Here is a 13,614-nt window from a genome sequence, read left to right as displayed (position 1 = left end):
TCCACTGTGTTCAGCTATCTGAAAGCTTCCTGGGCCCAGTTCTCTTGGGTTTTTATGGAGGCTTCCTGACATCAGCATTTGTCCCTCAGAGTATAGAGCTGGACCCTCTCTGGGGAGGGTTTAAGACCAATCCAGAGTAGAGTCCTGCCTTGGGGCAGGTAAAAGGAGGGTAGGAGAAAGTCAGAGGGGCTGCCCATGAGGCCTAACACACCCAGCCTTATCACACAAAAGCCTGGGGCTGGGCATGGTGGCTCATGCCTGTAATTCCAGCACTTTGGGAGTCTGAGGTGGGCAGATCACTTGATGTCAGGAGTTGGAGACCAGCCTGGCCAACATGGTGAAACCCCGTCTCTACCTAAAATACACCATGGGCATGGTGGCAGGCACCTGTAGTACCAGTTACTCGGGCGGCTGAGGCAGGAGAATCACTTGAACCCAGGAGGCGGAGTTGCAGTGAACTGAGACCTCACCACTGCACTCCAGCTTGGGCAGCAGAGCGAGATCCTGTCTCACAAAAAACAGAAAACTTAGGATGAGGACTATGGTAGTTACCAGCCAGGGATCGTGGATGAAAACCAATATATGTTATAACATCACACTGGTACTATTTGAATCACTAGAAATGTAAAAGTGGAGAAGAAAAATAAGGTCTCTGTCCTCAGCGAATTACATTCTTGGCAGTGAGGGAGACTGACCAACGGGTAAATAAGTAAATAAAAAATATTTATTAGAACTGGGACATGGAGGCTGGGTGCAGTGGCTCACGCCTACAATCCCAGCACTTTGGGAGGCCAAGGTGGATGGATCACTTGAGGCCAGGAATTCGAGATCAGCCTGGTCAATATGGCAAAACCCTGTCTCTACAAAAAATACAAAACTTAGCCAGGCGTGGTGCCACATGCCTGTAGTCCCAGCTACTCAAGAGGCTGAGGCAAGAGGATCTCTTGAGCCTGGGGAGGTCGAGTATAGTAAGCCGTTATTGCACTAGTGCACTCTAGCCTAGAAGAAAGAGTCAGACCCTGTTTCAAGGGGCGGGGAGGGGGAAAGGCAAAGAAATAGGACATGAAGGCTGGGCATGGTGGCTAACATCTGTTCAAGCCTGGGCTACGTGGTAAGACCCCGCCTCTACCCCACCTTGCGCCCCTCCGCCTGCCCCAAGAATAATAAGAAATAGGATGTGGAGAAATGGCATTGGGTCCATGACAGAGGTGAGGGTAGGGTAGGTTGGGTGGGTAGTATTTCACAGAGGCTAGGGAAGGCTTCTCACAGTCTGATGTGAAAGCTTAGACCTAAACGATGAGAAAGAAACCACCTCCTGGACAGCAAGGGCCACGGCATTCCTCACATTGGATCAGCACTTGCAAAGGCTCTCCCAACAAAGGGGGAAGTGGAAAGGATAGCAGTTTGAAACACTCACTTATTTTTTGTTTTTATTTTTTTAAGAGAGAAGGTCTCTGTTGCCCATGCTGGAGTTCAGTGGTGCCGTCATAGCTCACTGCAGCCTCAAATTCCCATTCTCAACCAGTTGTCCTACTTCAGCCTTCCTAAGTGCTGGGAATAGAGGTGTGAGTCATTGCCCATGTCCACAGTACTCATTTATTATCTCAAAGTTCTGTAGATTAGAGGTTCAAGCAGGCTCCACTGGGTATTCTGCTGAGGACCTCAGGAGGTCAGAATTAAGTATCGGTCATCCTGGGTTTTTATTTGGAGGTGATAGGGAGAGTCTCCTTCCACACACACTCATGTTGGCAGAATTCATTTTCATGTGGTGAAGGTGTGAGGTCCTCATTTCTTTGCTGGCTGTCAGCCGGAAGTCATTCTCAGCTTCTAGAAGCCACTCAAATTTCTTGGCTTTTAGTCTTCTCCAGCTTCAAAACCATCAATCGTGCTTTGACTCTCCCTAACTTCACATTCTGTCTCTTCTCTTTTTGAAAAAGACAGCTTTATTGAGGTATAGTTCACATACCATACAATTCTCCCTTTTCAAGTGCACAATTACAACCATTACCACAGCCAACTTTAGAGTATTTTCATCATCTCACAAAGAAACCCATGCCCTTTCTCTATCCCCTTTATTTCCATCCTGTTCCCTCTCAGTGCTAAGTGACCACCAGTCTATTTTCTGTCTCTCTAGATTTCCCTGGTGTGGATGTTCGGATGAATGGAATCATCTCTCACTTAGCATGTTTTCAGGGTTCACCATGTTTTAGCATATATCAGTACTTCATTCCTTTTTATGACCAAATAATACTCCATTTTATGGATATACCACGTTTTGTTTATTAATTCATCACTTGATGTGCATTTGGGTTGCTTCTGCTGTTGGACCATTATGGATGATGCTGATATAAACGTTCATATACAAATTTCTCTGTGAACATATGTTTTTGTTTCTCTTAGTCTAGGAGTGAAATTGCTGGTTTCTATGGTAATATTGTTTAATCATTTGAGAAACTGCGCTGCTTCTCCACAATGGCCGTACCATTTCACATTCCTACAAACAGTGTATGAGGGTTCCAGTTTCCCCACACCTTGGCAACACTTGTTATTTCTGACTTTTTGGTTCTAGTCATCCTACTGGATGTGAAGTGGCATCTCATTTTGGTTTCGTTTTGCATTTCCTTGATGACAGATGATGTGGAACATCTTTTCACATACTCACGACTGTTTGACTATCTTTCTGGAGAAGTGTCCATTCAGATCTTTTACCCGTTGAAAAAATTGTTACTTACTTTTTATTATTGAGTTATAAGAATTTTTTATATATTCTGGATGGAAGTTCCTCATTACATAAATGACTTGCACATGTTTTCTCTCATTCTGTGGGTTCTGTTTTCACTTAATAAGGTCCTCTGAAGCACAAACATTAAAATTTTATTGGAGTACAATTTATCTCTTTTGTTGCTCCTGCTTTTGGTGCCATATCTAAACATCCTTTGTCAAATCCAGTATCATGAAAATTTTACCTCTGTATTTTCTTCTGAGAGCTTTAGTTTTAGCTTTTACATTTAAGTCTTTGATTGATTCTGAGTTAATTTTTGTATGTGGTATGAAATAAGCATCTAACATCTAACATCGTTCTTTTGCATGTGGCTATCCAGTTTTCCCAGCACAATTTGGTGAAAAGACTCTTTTTTCCTCCATTGAATAGTCTTGGTACTTTTGTGGAAAATCAGTTGACAGAAGATGTGTGGGTTTATTTCTGAAATCTCAATTTATTCTGTTGATTTCTATGACTGTCCTTGTGCCAGTACCACGCTGTAGTAATTCCCATGGCTTTGTAGTAAGATTTGAAATCAGGAAATGTAAGTTTTCTTACATTCTTTTTCAAGATTGTTTTGGCCATTCTGGGTCCTTGTTCTCTTCTGCATTTTCGGGTTCATGTGCTTTCATTGGGCCCATCTAGATAATCCAGGATAATCTCCTTATTTCCATGATTAGTCAACTTAATTATATCTGCAAAGTCTTTTTGCAGTGTAAGGTGACATAATCACAGGTGTAGCACCAGAGAGTGAAGGTCATGGGTGCACAGGTCCTGTGAGGCTTAGTTTGGTGAAAAGGTGGAGAATCATAGGAACAGAGAGGTTGGAGAGGGATATCGGAAAGGGAGTTTCAGAAATATTACATAGTTTGCCTAAAATCACATTTCCAGTACGTGGCAGAGCTGGGGTTCGAGTGCACATACGACTGATGTCTGCGATTTCATGGTCCACACCAAATCAGTCTTCTTAGACTCAGAGCTATTGTTATTGTTTCTGTCTAATACATAAAGAGCTTTTAACGTATGCCAAGTAATTTACAGAGCACTCCTTTGTGTTTTTCTAGCTCTTAAAGAGCATCTGTAGAAGTCTTTTGGCATAGATAATAGGCTCCACTGGAACCAGCTTAAGAAGAAAAGAAAAAAGCAGTTAGGGGATCAGGGTGTATGACTCAGAATCTGAGGGTGGGCATGCAACTAAACCTTAGCCAGGGATTGGAACTAGGAGATTGAAATCACTCAGGACCTACAGGGCCTTCTACTTTTCTCTGCTTTTTCGGGTATGTCTGTTTCACTCTGTAGACTGTCCTGATACTCAGACCACTTGATGGAAGATGATCATGTTACACAGTTCCATCATTCAAGAGAACAGCCCTGACTTAGTCCCATGTCCAAAACTCCAAGCAAAAGACTCTAACACAGTTGGAGAGAATCAGCTGTGACCCTGAATTGGGGGACCATTCACCTTATACAAACATAGCTGCAGCCAGCTTATCTTTGTGGATTGAGAGGACAGTTTCCTGATAACACGAGAGGTTATGTGCTAGGCAGACTCCCCAAACTATTTCATTTTAGTAACATCATACATATAGTATACTTCATACGTATAGTGTACTTCATACATATAGTACAACATCATACTTACAGCACAAAATTTAAAACACTTATCTGTGCAAAAAAATAGGTATTTCCTTTTGCCCATTTCTCTTGAAAGGGAAGAAAAGGGACATTAGGATGATAATGGCAAGATTAGCTTAGACTTTCAAAATAATTTGAAACCCAGGACTTGGCATACTAAGTGTAGGCTTACTTCAGCCCAGGAGTTCAAGACCACCTGGGTAACGTGGCAAAACACCGCCTCTACAAAAAAATACAACAGTTAGCCAGGCGTAGTGGGAGTATTGCTTGAGCTGGGGAAGTCAAGGCTGCAGTGAGCTGTGATCACGCCACTGCACTCCAGCCTGAATGACAGACCCTCTTCTGACAAAAAAAAAAAAAAAAAGGAAGCTTAGTGCTTAGTGATATCTCTGCCACTTACCACCTTTTTGATGGAATAAGTCATGATTTCTTAATGTTAGTGTCTTTATCTCTTACCATAGGACGTAGTAGATGGTCTTTAAAAACATTCTAGGCCTCTATTCTTTTCTTTTTTTCTACTTCTTATTTTCTTCTTTTCTACCTCAGCCTTATCTACTATTTATAAATGGCTGGTGTCTTAGATCTAAATCCTGACCTTGGAGGGCTTTAGCCTTGCAGAGGAAGTAAACAGTAAACTTGAGAGTTCTTTCTAATTAGATTTCCCTCTCCCTGCCAATTCGCATTAAATAACTCTTACAGATCTGACCTCTAAGGTAGATTACCATCGTCTTCTTTCCATCCCCACTGTTACCTCTTATTATTTATTTATTTATTTACTTACTTATTTTTGAGACAGGGTTTCACTCTGTTGCCCAGGCTGGAGTGCCCTGGTGTGATCTTGGCTTACTGTAGCCTCTGCCTCCCAGGTCCAAGTGATTCTCGTGCCTCAGCCTCCTGAGTACCTGGGATTACAGGCAAGTGCTACCATGCCTGGCTACCCACTGTGTTACATCTAGTCCTCTAATTGTAGTTGTCTCTTGGTCAGTAGCTGTGTCTCCTGTTCTGTACTTCTACCTAATCTAACCTAGAAATTGCCTCTCAAGTTTTTGTTTGTTTGTTTGTTTGTTTAGACGGCATCTCCCTCTGTTGCCCAGGCTGGAGTACAATGGCGTGATCTTGGCTCACTGCAACTTCCGTCTCCCAGGTTCACATGATTCTCGTGTCTCAGCCTCCTGAGTAGCTGGGATTACAGGCATCTGCCACCATTTCCAGCTAATTTTTGTATATTTAATAGAGACTTTGCCATGGCCTTGCCATGTTGGCCAGGCTGGTCTCAAATTCCTGCCCTCGGGTGATCCACCTGCCTTGGCCTCCCAAAGTGTTGGGATTATAGGCGTGAGCCACCATGCCCAGCCGAGGTGATGGTGGTTGGTTTTTTGTTTTGTTTTTTTTTATCATAGAGTAAAATTGATTTGGGAGGAGTATAATGTTCTGGGAATTTTTAAATTTTAATAGATTTATGTAAGCACCTCCACAATCAGAATACAGAAGTTTCATCACCTAAAAACTTTCTTGTGCTCATCCTTTATAGTCACATCCTTTCCTACCCCTGGTTCCTAAATGGAATCATACAGTGTGTTAAGTTTTAAGATGGCTGTTATGGTCTGAATCTTTGTGTGTCCCCCAAATCCGTACGTTGAAATTCTAAACCACAAGGTGATGCTACTAGGAGGTGGAGCCTTTGGGAGGTGAGTAGTTAATGAAAGTGGAGCCCCCATGACTGGGGTTTATAAGTGCCCTTATAAGAGACTGCAGAGAGCCTAGCCCGTCTTCTGCTCCCACCATGTGAGGACGCAGGGAGAAGGTACCTTCATTGAACCACCAGACACCAACATCTGTTGACTTCTTGATCTTGAACTTGCCAGCTTCCTGAACTGTGAGAAATAAATTTCTGTTTTTTGCAACCTACCCAATTTATGGTATTTTATTCCTGCAGCCAGAAGGAACTAAGATGCTGGCTTCTATCAGCATAAAGCCTTTGAGATTCATCAAAGTTGTTGGGTGTACTGATACCTGTTGTTGTTTTCCTGAGTAGCATTCTGTTGTATGGATGTACCATAGTTTGTTTATTCATTCTCCCATTGAAGGATATTTTAGTTGTCATTTTTTTGTTATCACAAATAATGCTACTATAACTGTTTGTGTATAGAATTTTGTAAATAGCAGTTTTTATTTCTCTAGAGGAAATACCCAGGAGAGGGATTGTATGGTTGGATGGTCATTGTATTTATACATTTTTGAGAAACTATAAAAGTGTTTTCTCTAGTGTCTGTACTATTTTGCATTCCACTAGGAATGTATGAGGGTTGTAGTTACTCTGCATCCCTGCCACCACTTGGTATTGTCAGTATTTTTTTTTTTTTCTGAGGTGGGGTCTCTGTCACCCAGCCTGGAGTGCAGTGGTGTGATGATACTGGCTTGCTGCAGATTCCACCTCCCGGGCTCAAGTGATCCTCCCACCTCAGCCTACTGAGTAGCTGGAACCATAGCCATGCACCACCATCCCTGCCTTTTTTTTTTTTTTTTTTTTTTTTTTTGTATTTTTTGGTAGAGACTGGATTTTGCCATGTCACCCAGGCTGTGTCAGTATTTTTTATTTTAACCATTCTAATAGATTTGAGTGATATCTCATGGTGGTTTTAGTTTGCATTTCTCTAATGACTGAACAATGTTGAACAACTATTCATGTGCTTCTTTGCCACCACATCAATAACTGCAAGGGACCTGAGTTTTAAATCCTCCCTACTTAAAAGTAGCAAGTTAGTCTCCATAGTTGCATGGATATTGTCCCTAGACGAGAAACTTCTTGGTTGGAGGCAAAAGAGGAGGACACAGGTCACAGGACATTAGCAGAACCAGCTTCATGTCCACAGGACTGACTACCTTTGTCCTGTAAGTTCCCTGTGGGCAATGACACAAGTAGGAAATCCAAGCTCAGGGAACTCAGCTCTCCATAAGGGGTGGCAAACAAATGTTTCAAACCTTTGATGTGAAGGGAGACATTATATTTACTGTACTGGACAGTTAACAAATTGTCTTCTGCTGTGGAAGGAACTATCATCTTTCTCTTGTAAGGATGTTCAATATACAAACATTGTTGACTGGACAGTATGTAGCAAAGGCCTCTCACGGAAATGTGCGACACCAGTGTATCTGTCTTCTTTGGTAAAGTGTCTGTTGAGGTTTTTTGCTCATTTTTAAGTTGGGTGTTTTGTTTCCTGACAACTGAGTTTTGAGAGTTCTTTATACATTCTCGATATGTAAATTCTTTGCCAAATTGGTGATTTGCTGCAAATATGTTCTCCCATTCTGTAGCTTGTCTTTTTATTTTCTAAACAGTTATTCCCAGAGCAAAATGTTTTATTGCCAAGTTTGGGATGCAGATTCTGTGGGCTGTGGCTTTACTGTCAGTTCATTGTTCAGAGTTTTGTAGTGCTGTTTCCATCTGTTTCATGCATGTGCTGATCTGAGATCTGCATAGTGGTCTCTCTGTTAGTCCCAACCTTTGGTACTGAATAGCATCAGATCCATACATATGCAGCCTAAGGGTAAGCCTAGAAATTGCTTTCTTCAGTTCTCCTCAGCAATTTTCCCCATACTTTTTGTTCCCCAGGAGCTCATATTTTCTTTCTTTGTCCAGAAAACTGTGGATTTAGTTACCCCACTCTGTCATGTCCTTCCACCACTGCCTACATATTTGAGACCAAGGATAGAGATTGGGAAAAATCGATAGTTCTCCTGCCTCAGAGTTTGGCTGCTGCACTCTCTCATTTCAGCCATAGCTGCAGACAGAGCACATGATTGCTGGGCACTGTGGCTCAAGAGAAAGTGGGGATGGTAAGTGGAGAGATCCCCATATTCTCTCTGGCTGTTAAGAGTTCCCTTTCGCATGCCTAGAGCCCGATCTAGAGGAGCTTTCTCTGTGCTGTGGGGCCCATTTCCAGGTTGGCTGGTGGTATTGGATGGGAGAAAGAGGTAATCTCTTAGACGGCTGGGTGATACTTCCAATTCTGGTCTTCCCCACTTCTCCATTTTGCTTTTCAGAATCCTCAAAAGTAGTGCACAGTGCATACTGTCCAGATTTGATAGCTGGATGAAATCTGTGAGGCCTCTCTCCCCAGCAACTGCAGTCGCTGTGCTCAATTTTTCTTCCTTGTTTTCATTTATGCCTGACTTTCTTCTAGCTGTCACCCCTGTGTCTGCACACCTTAATGTTCAGCCAAAGATTGTTGTTCGTTCAGACAAAGATTGAGATTGCGCCCAAACATCTCAGTCTTTAGTTAGGCTTCCACTCTGATCAGCAGAGCCTGTGCATGCACAGAGGAGACACAGGAGAAACCTGCAAAAATAAGAGCGAAGTTAGAGGGGAGGGCTTGAAATTTGAGTTCATTCCTTGACCTGGACATAGATGCATCGCACAAAGTGGAAGTTTTGTCCACCTTTACAGTTGCTTTTGCAGAAGGGGATTTATTTTCCTTCTCACTTGGTCATGCTAGAAGACAGAACTCTACATCTCAAGTTTTATGTCTTAAAGTAGAGATCTTACCATGCTTTCCCCTTTTCAGGAGCTTTCAGTGGTGACTTTCAGTTCAGACTCTGTAGCTTAGAGTTTTAAAAAGCCATCATGATTTGACTTCCCACCTAACTTGTTTAGTTTACCTTCTGTCTATACAAATCATTCATATTTTACATTTGTATTCCTGCTTCTGAGCTTTTTGTGAAAGGCATCCTTCCTGTCCAGAATGTCCTTCCTCTTTCTGTCATCTTTCCGAGACCCTTTCAACACAAGGCTCTTTAAGGTCTGTCACCAGCATCCCCAAGTGGTCTCTGTACTCCCTATGTCAGAAGTCCTATGTCTGTTGCTCCCCAACAGTTTCCTAACCCTCTCTTTTTCTGCATTTTTCAGTCTGCCTGTACTTTTGGTTATGAGCTTCATGAGGGCAAGGGCGTGTTCTATCAGTTGCATCACCAGTGCCATCTAGCTCAATTCTCTGCACACAGTTGGCACTTAGTAAATGTTTGAGTTAAATTAATAAGATCCCCAAGATATAGAGCTTAATTTTATCTGCACATGTGAGTCTCTTGAATGAATGGTGTGGAGTGCTGCTTTTTTTCTGTGCTTGTTTGGCAGTTTGTTATTGTGGAGAAGAATGAAGACCATGTGGTTTCAGTTTGAAAGGAAATTGTTGCATAGCGATTTACCATACAGCTGTGAGACTATGAACAAATGAGTTTAAATATTATACAGTAGAAAAGAAAACTGACTTTGGAAATTATTATATTATTTCAATTTTTTTTCTCTCCTTTTCTTTCTAGACAAGGCCTCGCTCTGTCACCCAGGCTGGAGTGAAGTGGTGTGATCATAGCTCACTGCAGCCTCTAACTCCTGAGCTGAGGCAGTCCTCCTATCTCAGCCTCCCGAGTAGCTGGGACTATAGGCGTACACCATCACACCCAGCTAGTTTTTGCATTTTTTGGTAGAGATGGGGTCTTGCTGTGTTGCCGAGGCTGGTCCTGAACTCCTGGCCTCAAGTGATCCTCCCACCTTGGCCTCCCAAAGTGGCATGAGCCACTGTGCGCATCCTGGGTTTGTTTTTTTACAGTAGCCATCCTAATGGGTATGAAATGATATCTCATTGTGGTTTTGATTTGCATTTCTGTGATGATTAGTGATGCTGAGCATTTTTTCACTTGTTTGTTGGCTGTTGGTATATCTTTGGAGAATTGTCTATTGAAGTCCTTTTCCCATTTGTTAACCAGATTATCTTGGTTTTTTTGTTATTGAGTGGTCAGAGTTCCTTTATATTCTGGATGTTAACCCCTTATTAGACATGCGGTTTGCAGATATGTTCTCTCATTCTGTGTGTTGTTCACAGAATGGCTCACTGCAAGCTCCGCCTCCTGGGTTCACGCCATTCTCCTGCCTCAGCCTCCCGAGTAGCTGGGACTGCAGGCGCCCGCCACCACACCCGGCTAATTTTTTGTATTTTTAGTAGAGACGGGGTTTTACCGTGTTAGCCAGGATGGTCTCCAACTCCTGACCTCATAATCCGCCTGCCTCGGCCTCCCAAAGTGCTGGGATTACAGGCATGAGCCACCGCCAATGCCCGGCTAATTTTTTTGTATTTGTAGTAGAGACGGGGTTTCACCATGTTAGCCAGGATGGTCTCGATCTCCTGACCTTGTTATCAGCCCCCCTCGGCCTTCCAAAGGGCTGGGATTACGGGCGTGAGCCAGCTCGAGTTCGTCCAGCCTGTGCAGACATTTTCAAGTTTGATGGAATGTATTTGTCTGACTTTGCTTTTGTTGCCTGTGCTTTTGGTGTCATATCCTAGAGGTCGTTGCAAAATCCAGTGTCGGGAAGCTTTTTTTTTTTTTTTTTTTTTTTTTTGAGACGGAGTCTCGCTCTGCCGCCCAGGCTAGAGTGCAGTGGCCGGATCTCGGCTCACTGCAAGCTCCGCCTCCCAGGTTTACGCCATTCTCCTGCCTCAGCCTCCCGAGTAGCTGGGACTACAGGCACCTGCCACCTCGCCCGGCTAGTTTTTTTTTGTATTTTTTTTTTTAGTAGAGACGGGGTTTCACCTTGTTAGCCAGGATGGTCTCGATCTCCTGACCTCGTGATCCGCCCGTCTCGGCCTCCCAAAGTGCTGGGATTACAGGCTTGAGCCACCGCGCCCGGCCAGGGAAGCTTTTTCCCTAAGTTTTCTTCTAGGAGTTTTCTAGTTTCCAGCCTTTACATTTTGGTTTTTAATCTAATGTTAGCCCTTTCTTAATTTTTTTTTTTTTTTTTTTTTTTTTTTGGTATTTTGGGCGGGGAATAAGTCTTTCTTTCATATGGCTGTGTCATGAAATTTACTATATTTAATATTTCTTTTTTCTTTCTTCCTCCCCTCCCTCCCTCCCTCCTTCATTTCCTCTTTCCCTCTCTTACAGCTTGAAGATAATGGAATGACTCACTTTTTGTTCATAATTGGTAAGATTTTAGTTAGTAGAATGATAATCCATTTTCAACAGCACTTTCTTGTTTGTTCATTGGTTAGCAGGAAGAAGATGAGCCTGAAGTCTGAACGCCGAGGAATTCATGTGGATCAGTCGGACCTCCTGTGCAAGAAAGGATGTGGTTACTACGGCAACCCAGCCTGGCAGGGTTTCTGCTCCAAGTGCTGGAGGGAAGAGTACCACAAGGCCAGACAGAAGCAGATTCAGGAGGACTGGGAGCTGGCGGAGCGGTAAAAGAACTTAACTAGGGGTGATTGAACAGTGACGTGACTGGATACGTAGTTCTGTCACCGTCCAAATACATTTTTTCACTTCTGCTTTAAGCTATCAGCACGTCAGTTTAATATTAAGGAAAAGGATGTTTTCCCCTCTTCTCAGTTAACTTTTAATGAACAGCTTTCAGTAGTTTCTTCATTTTGTGTTTGTCTTAACTTCTGATTATTTTCTTTGGTTGTGTTAGTTTTAGTTCTCCAATTTAGACAATAAGCTCCTTAGAGTGGAAGAATGGAGATAGGCATATTTCCTGGTGAAGATTAAATATGTACCCAGTGCAGGGCTTGCAAATGGCACTCATCAAGCATTATTTCCCTCATTCTTTTAATATAATATATTCAGCATTGCATCTAGCTCAGTGATAAAACACAGTAGTAGAAATCTGTTGACTTGCATTGTAGAAATTTAACTTTTCTTTAAAAATTAGGTCAAAGGCAGTTGGTATTATCCGGAAAAATAATAATGTTAAAAATTAAACGATGGGCCGGGTGCAGTGACTCACGCCTGTAATCCTAGCACTTTGGGAGGCTGAGGCAGGAGGATCACCTGAGGTTAGGAGTTCGAGACCAGCCTGACCAACATGGTGAAACCTAGTCTCTACTAAAAATATTTAAAAAGTTAGTTGGGTGGTGCACATTTGTTATCCCAGCTACTCAGGAGGCTGAGGCAGGAGAATTGCTTGAACGGAGGTATTGGAGGTTGCGGTGAACTGAGACCGTGCCACTGCACTCCAGCCTGGGAGACAGAGTGAGACTCTGTCTCAAAAAATAAATAAATAAATAAATGATGGGATGGCTAGTGAGCATAGTAACTAATAAAATACTCTTTGCCACAGCATTCTAGAAATTCTAAAACTGCTTCAACAGAAGAGAGTCAGATGGAATTCTTCCAACTCCTCTAGCTAGTTTTTTGTTTTTTCATCCAGTCAGCCAATATTTGTTGAGTGACTACTTTGCGGACATCTGTGGTGAACGCAGAGAATTAGAAATCACACATTGCTTTCAGTGACTGTGGTCAATCAAAGAGAGAAAATTTTAGCCCAGAACATGAATGATCTCCTCAGGGTTTCCCCTGCATGCCTGATGCTGTCAGTAGCAGATCCTGTTTCAAAAACAGAGTAGAGGCCACTAGGCACGAACTCCCTCAGCTTCATCCCCTCACCACATAAAAATGTACTAATACCTTTAAATTAACTTCTTGTCTGTCCCAAAGAAAGAGGTGTCCTGATTCCATCCTCAGGCTTAGCACCTCCACCTGTGATTTTCATTCTATTTCTTACTGCTTTTAATTGTGACCCTGCTAAATCACTTGGAAAGTTTGTAAAAGTAGTGACTGCTGGACCTTGCCCTCAGAGTCTCTGATTTTAGTAGCTTGGGAGTAAGACCAGAGAATTTGCATTTCGAACAAGTTGCCTGGTGATGCTGCTGCTGCTGTCTGGGGAATCACACTTGGAAAATCATTGTCTTTTAGATAGTGCTTGTGTTGTTTTTGTTTGTTTGTTTGTTTTGAGACAGGGTCTTGCTCTATCACCCTGGCTGGAGTGCAGTGGTGTAGTCTTGACTCACTGCAACCTCAGCTTCCTGGGCTCAAGTGATCCTCCTGCTTCAGCCTCCCAAGTAGCTAGGACTACAGAAGTATGCCACCACACCCAGCTCATTTTTATATTTTATGTACGGACAGGGTTTCACTATGTTGCCCAGGCTAGTCTCAAACTCCTGAGCTCAAGTCATCTGGCCACCTTAGCCTCCCCGCACTGGGATTACAGGCGTGAGCCACTGCACCTGACCTGTGTTTGGGAATTAATACAGGTGGTTCACATGCAGGTAATCCAAAGCCAAATTTATTGCTTTTATTTATTATTCTTCCCATTCTGAACATTTTCCTCCTAACCGTTCTGATTCAATTAATGGCATCACTATTTACCAAGTTAGCTAAAAAATCTTGGT

General features: G+C 42.8%; 1 protein-coding gene across 5 annotated transcripts in view; it reads left to right on the top strand.

Moving 5' to 3' along the window:
• The window catches only part of RABGEF1 (RAB guanine nucleotide exchange factor 1), a 1,203,668-nt gene that overhangs the window by 18,061 nt on the left and 1,171,993 nt on the right, over window positions 1-13,614 (top strand). For 4 of the 5 annotated variants that reach the window (XR_004433010.1, XR_004433009.1, XM_033193387.1 and 1 more), the window contains exon 2: window positions 11,437-11,625. Coding sequence is in view for 3 of the 5 variants with exons in the window: in XM_033193387.1 (XP_033049278.1) it covers window positions 11,447-11,625 (179 nt within the window). In the remaining 2 variants the exon portion in view is untranslated. The remainder of the gene's footprint in view (window positions 1-11,436; window positions 11,626-13,614) is intronic. The other variant, XM_033193386.1, reaches the window with a different exon arrangement.

Source organism: Trachypithecus francoisi, unplaced genomic scaffold, assembly GCF_009764315.1.
Source record: "Trachypithecus francoisi isolate TF-2019V2 unplaced genomic scaffold, Tfra_2.0 Lachesis_group4, whole genome shotgun sequence".
Classification (NCBI taxonomy): domain Eukaryota; kingdom Metazoa; phylum Chordata; class Mammalia; order Primates; family Cercopithecidae; genus Trachypithecus; species Trachypithecus francoisi.
This window is presented reverse-complemented; position numbering and strand designations above follow the sequence as displayed.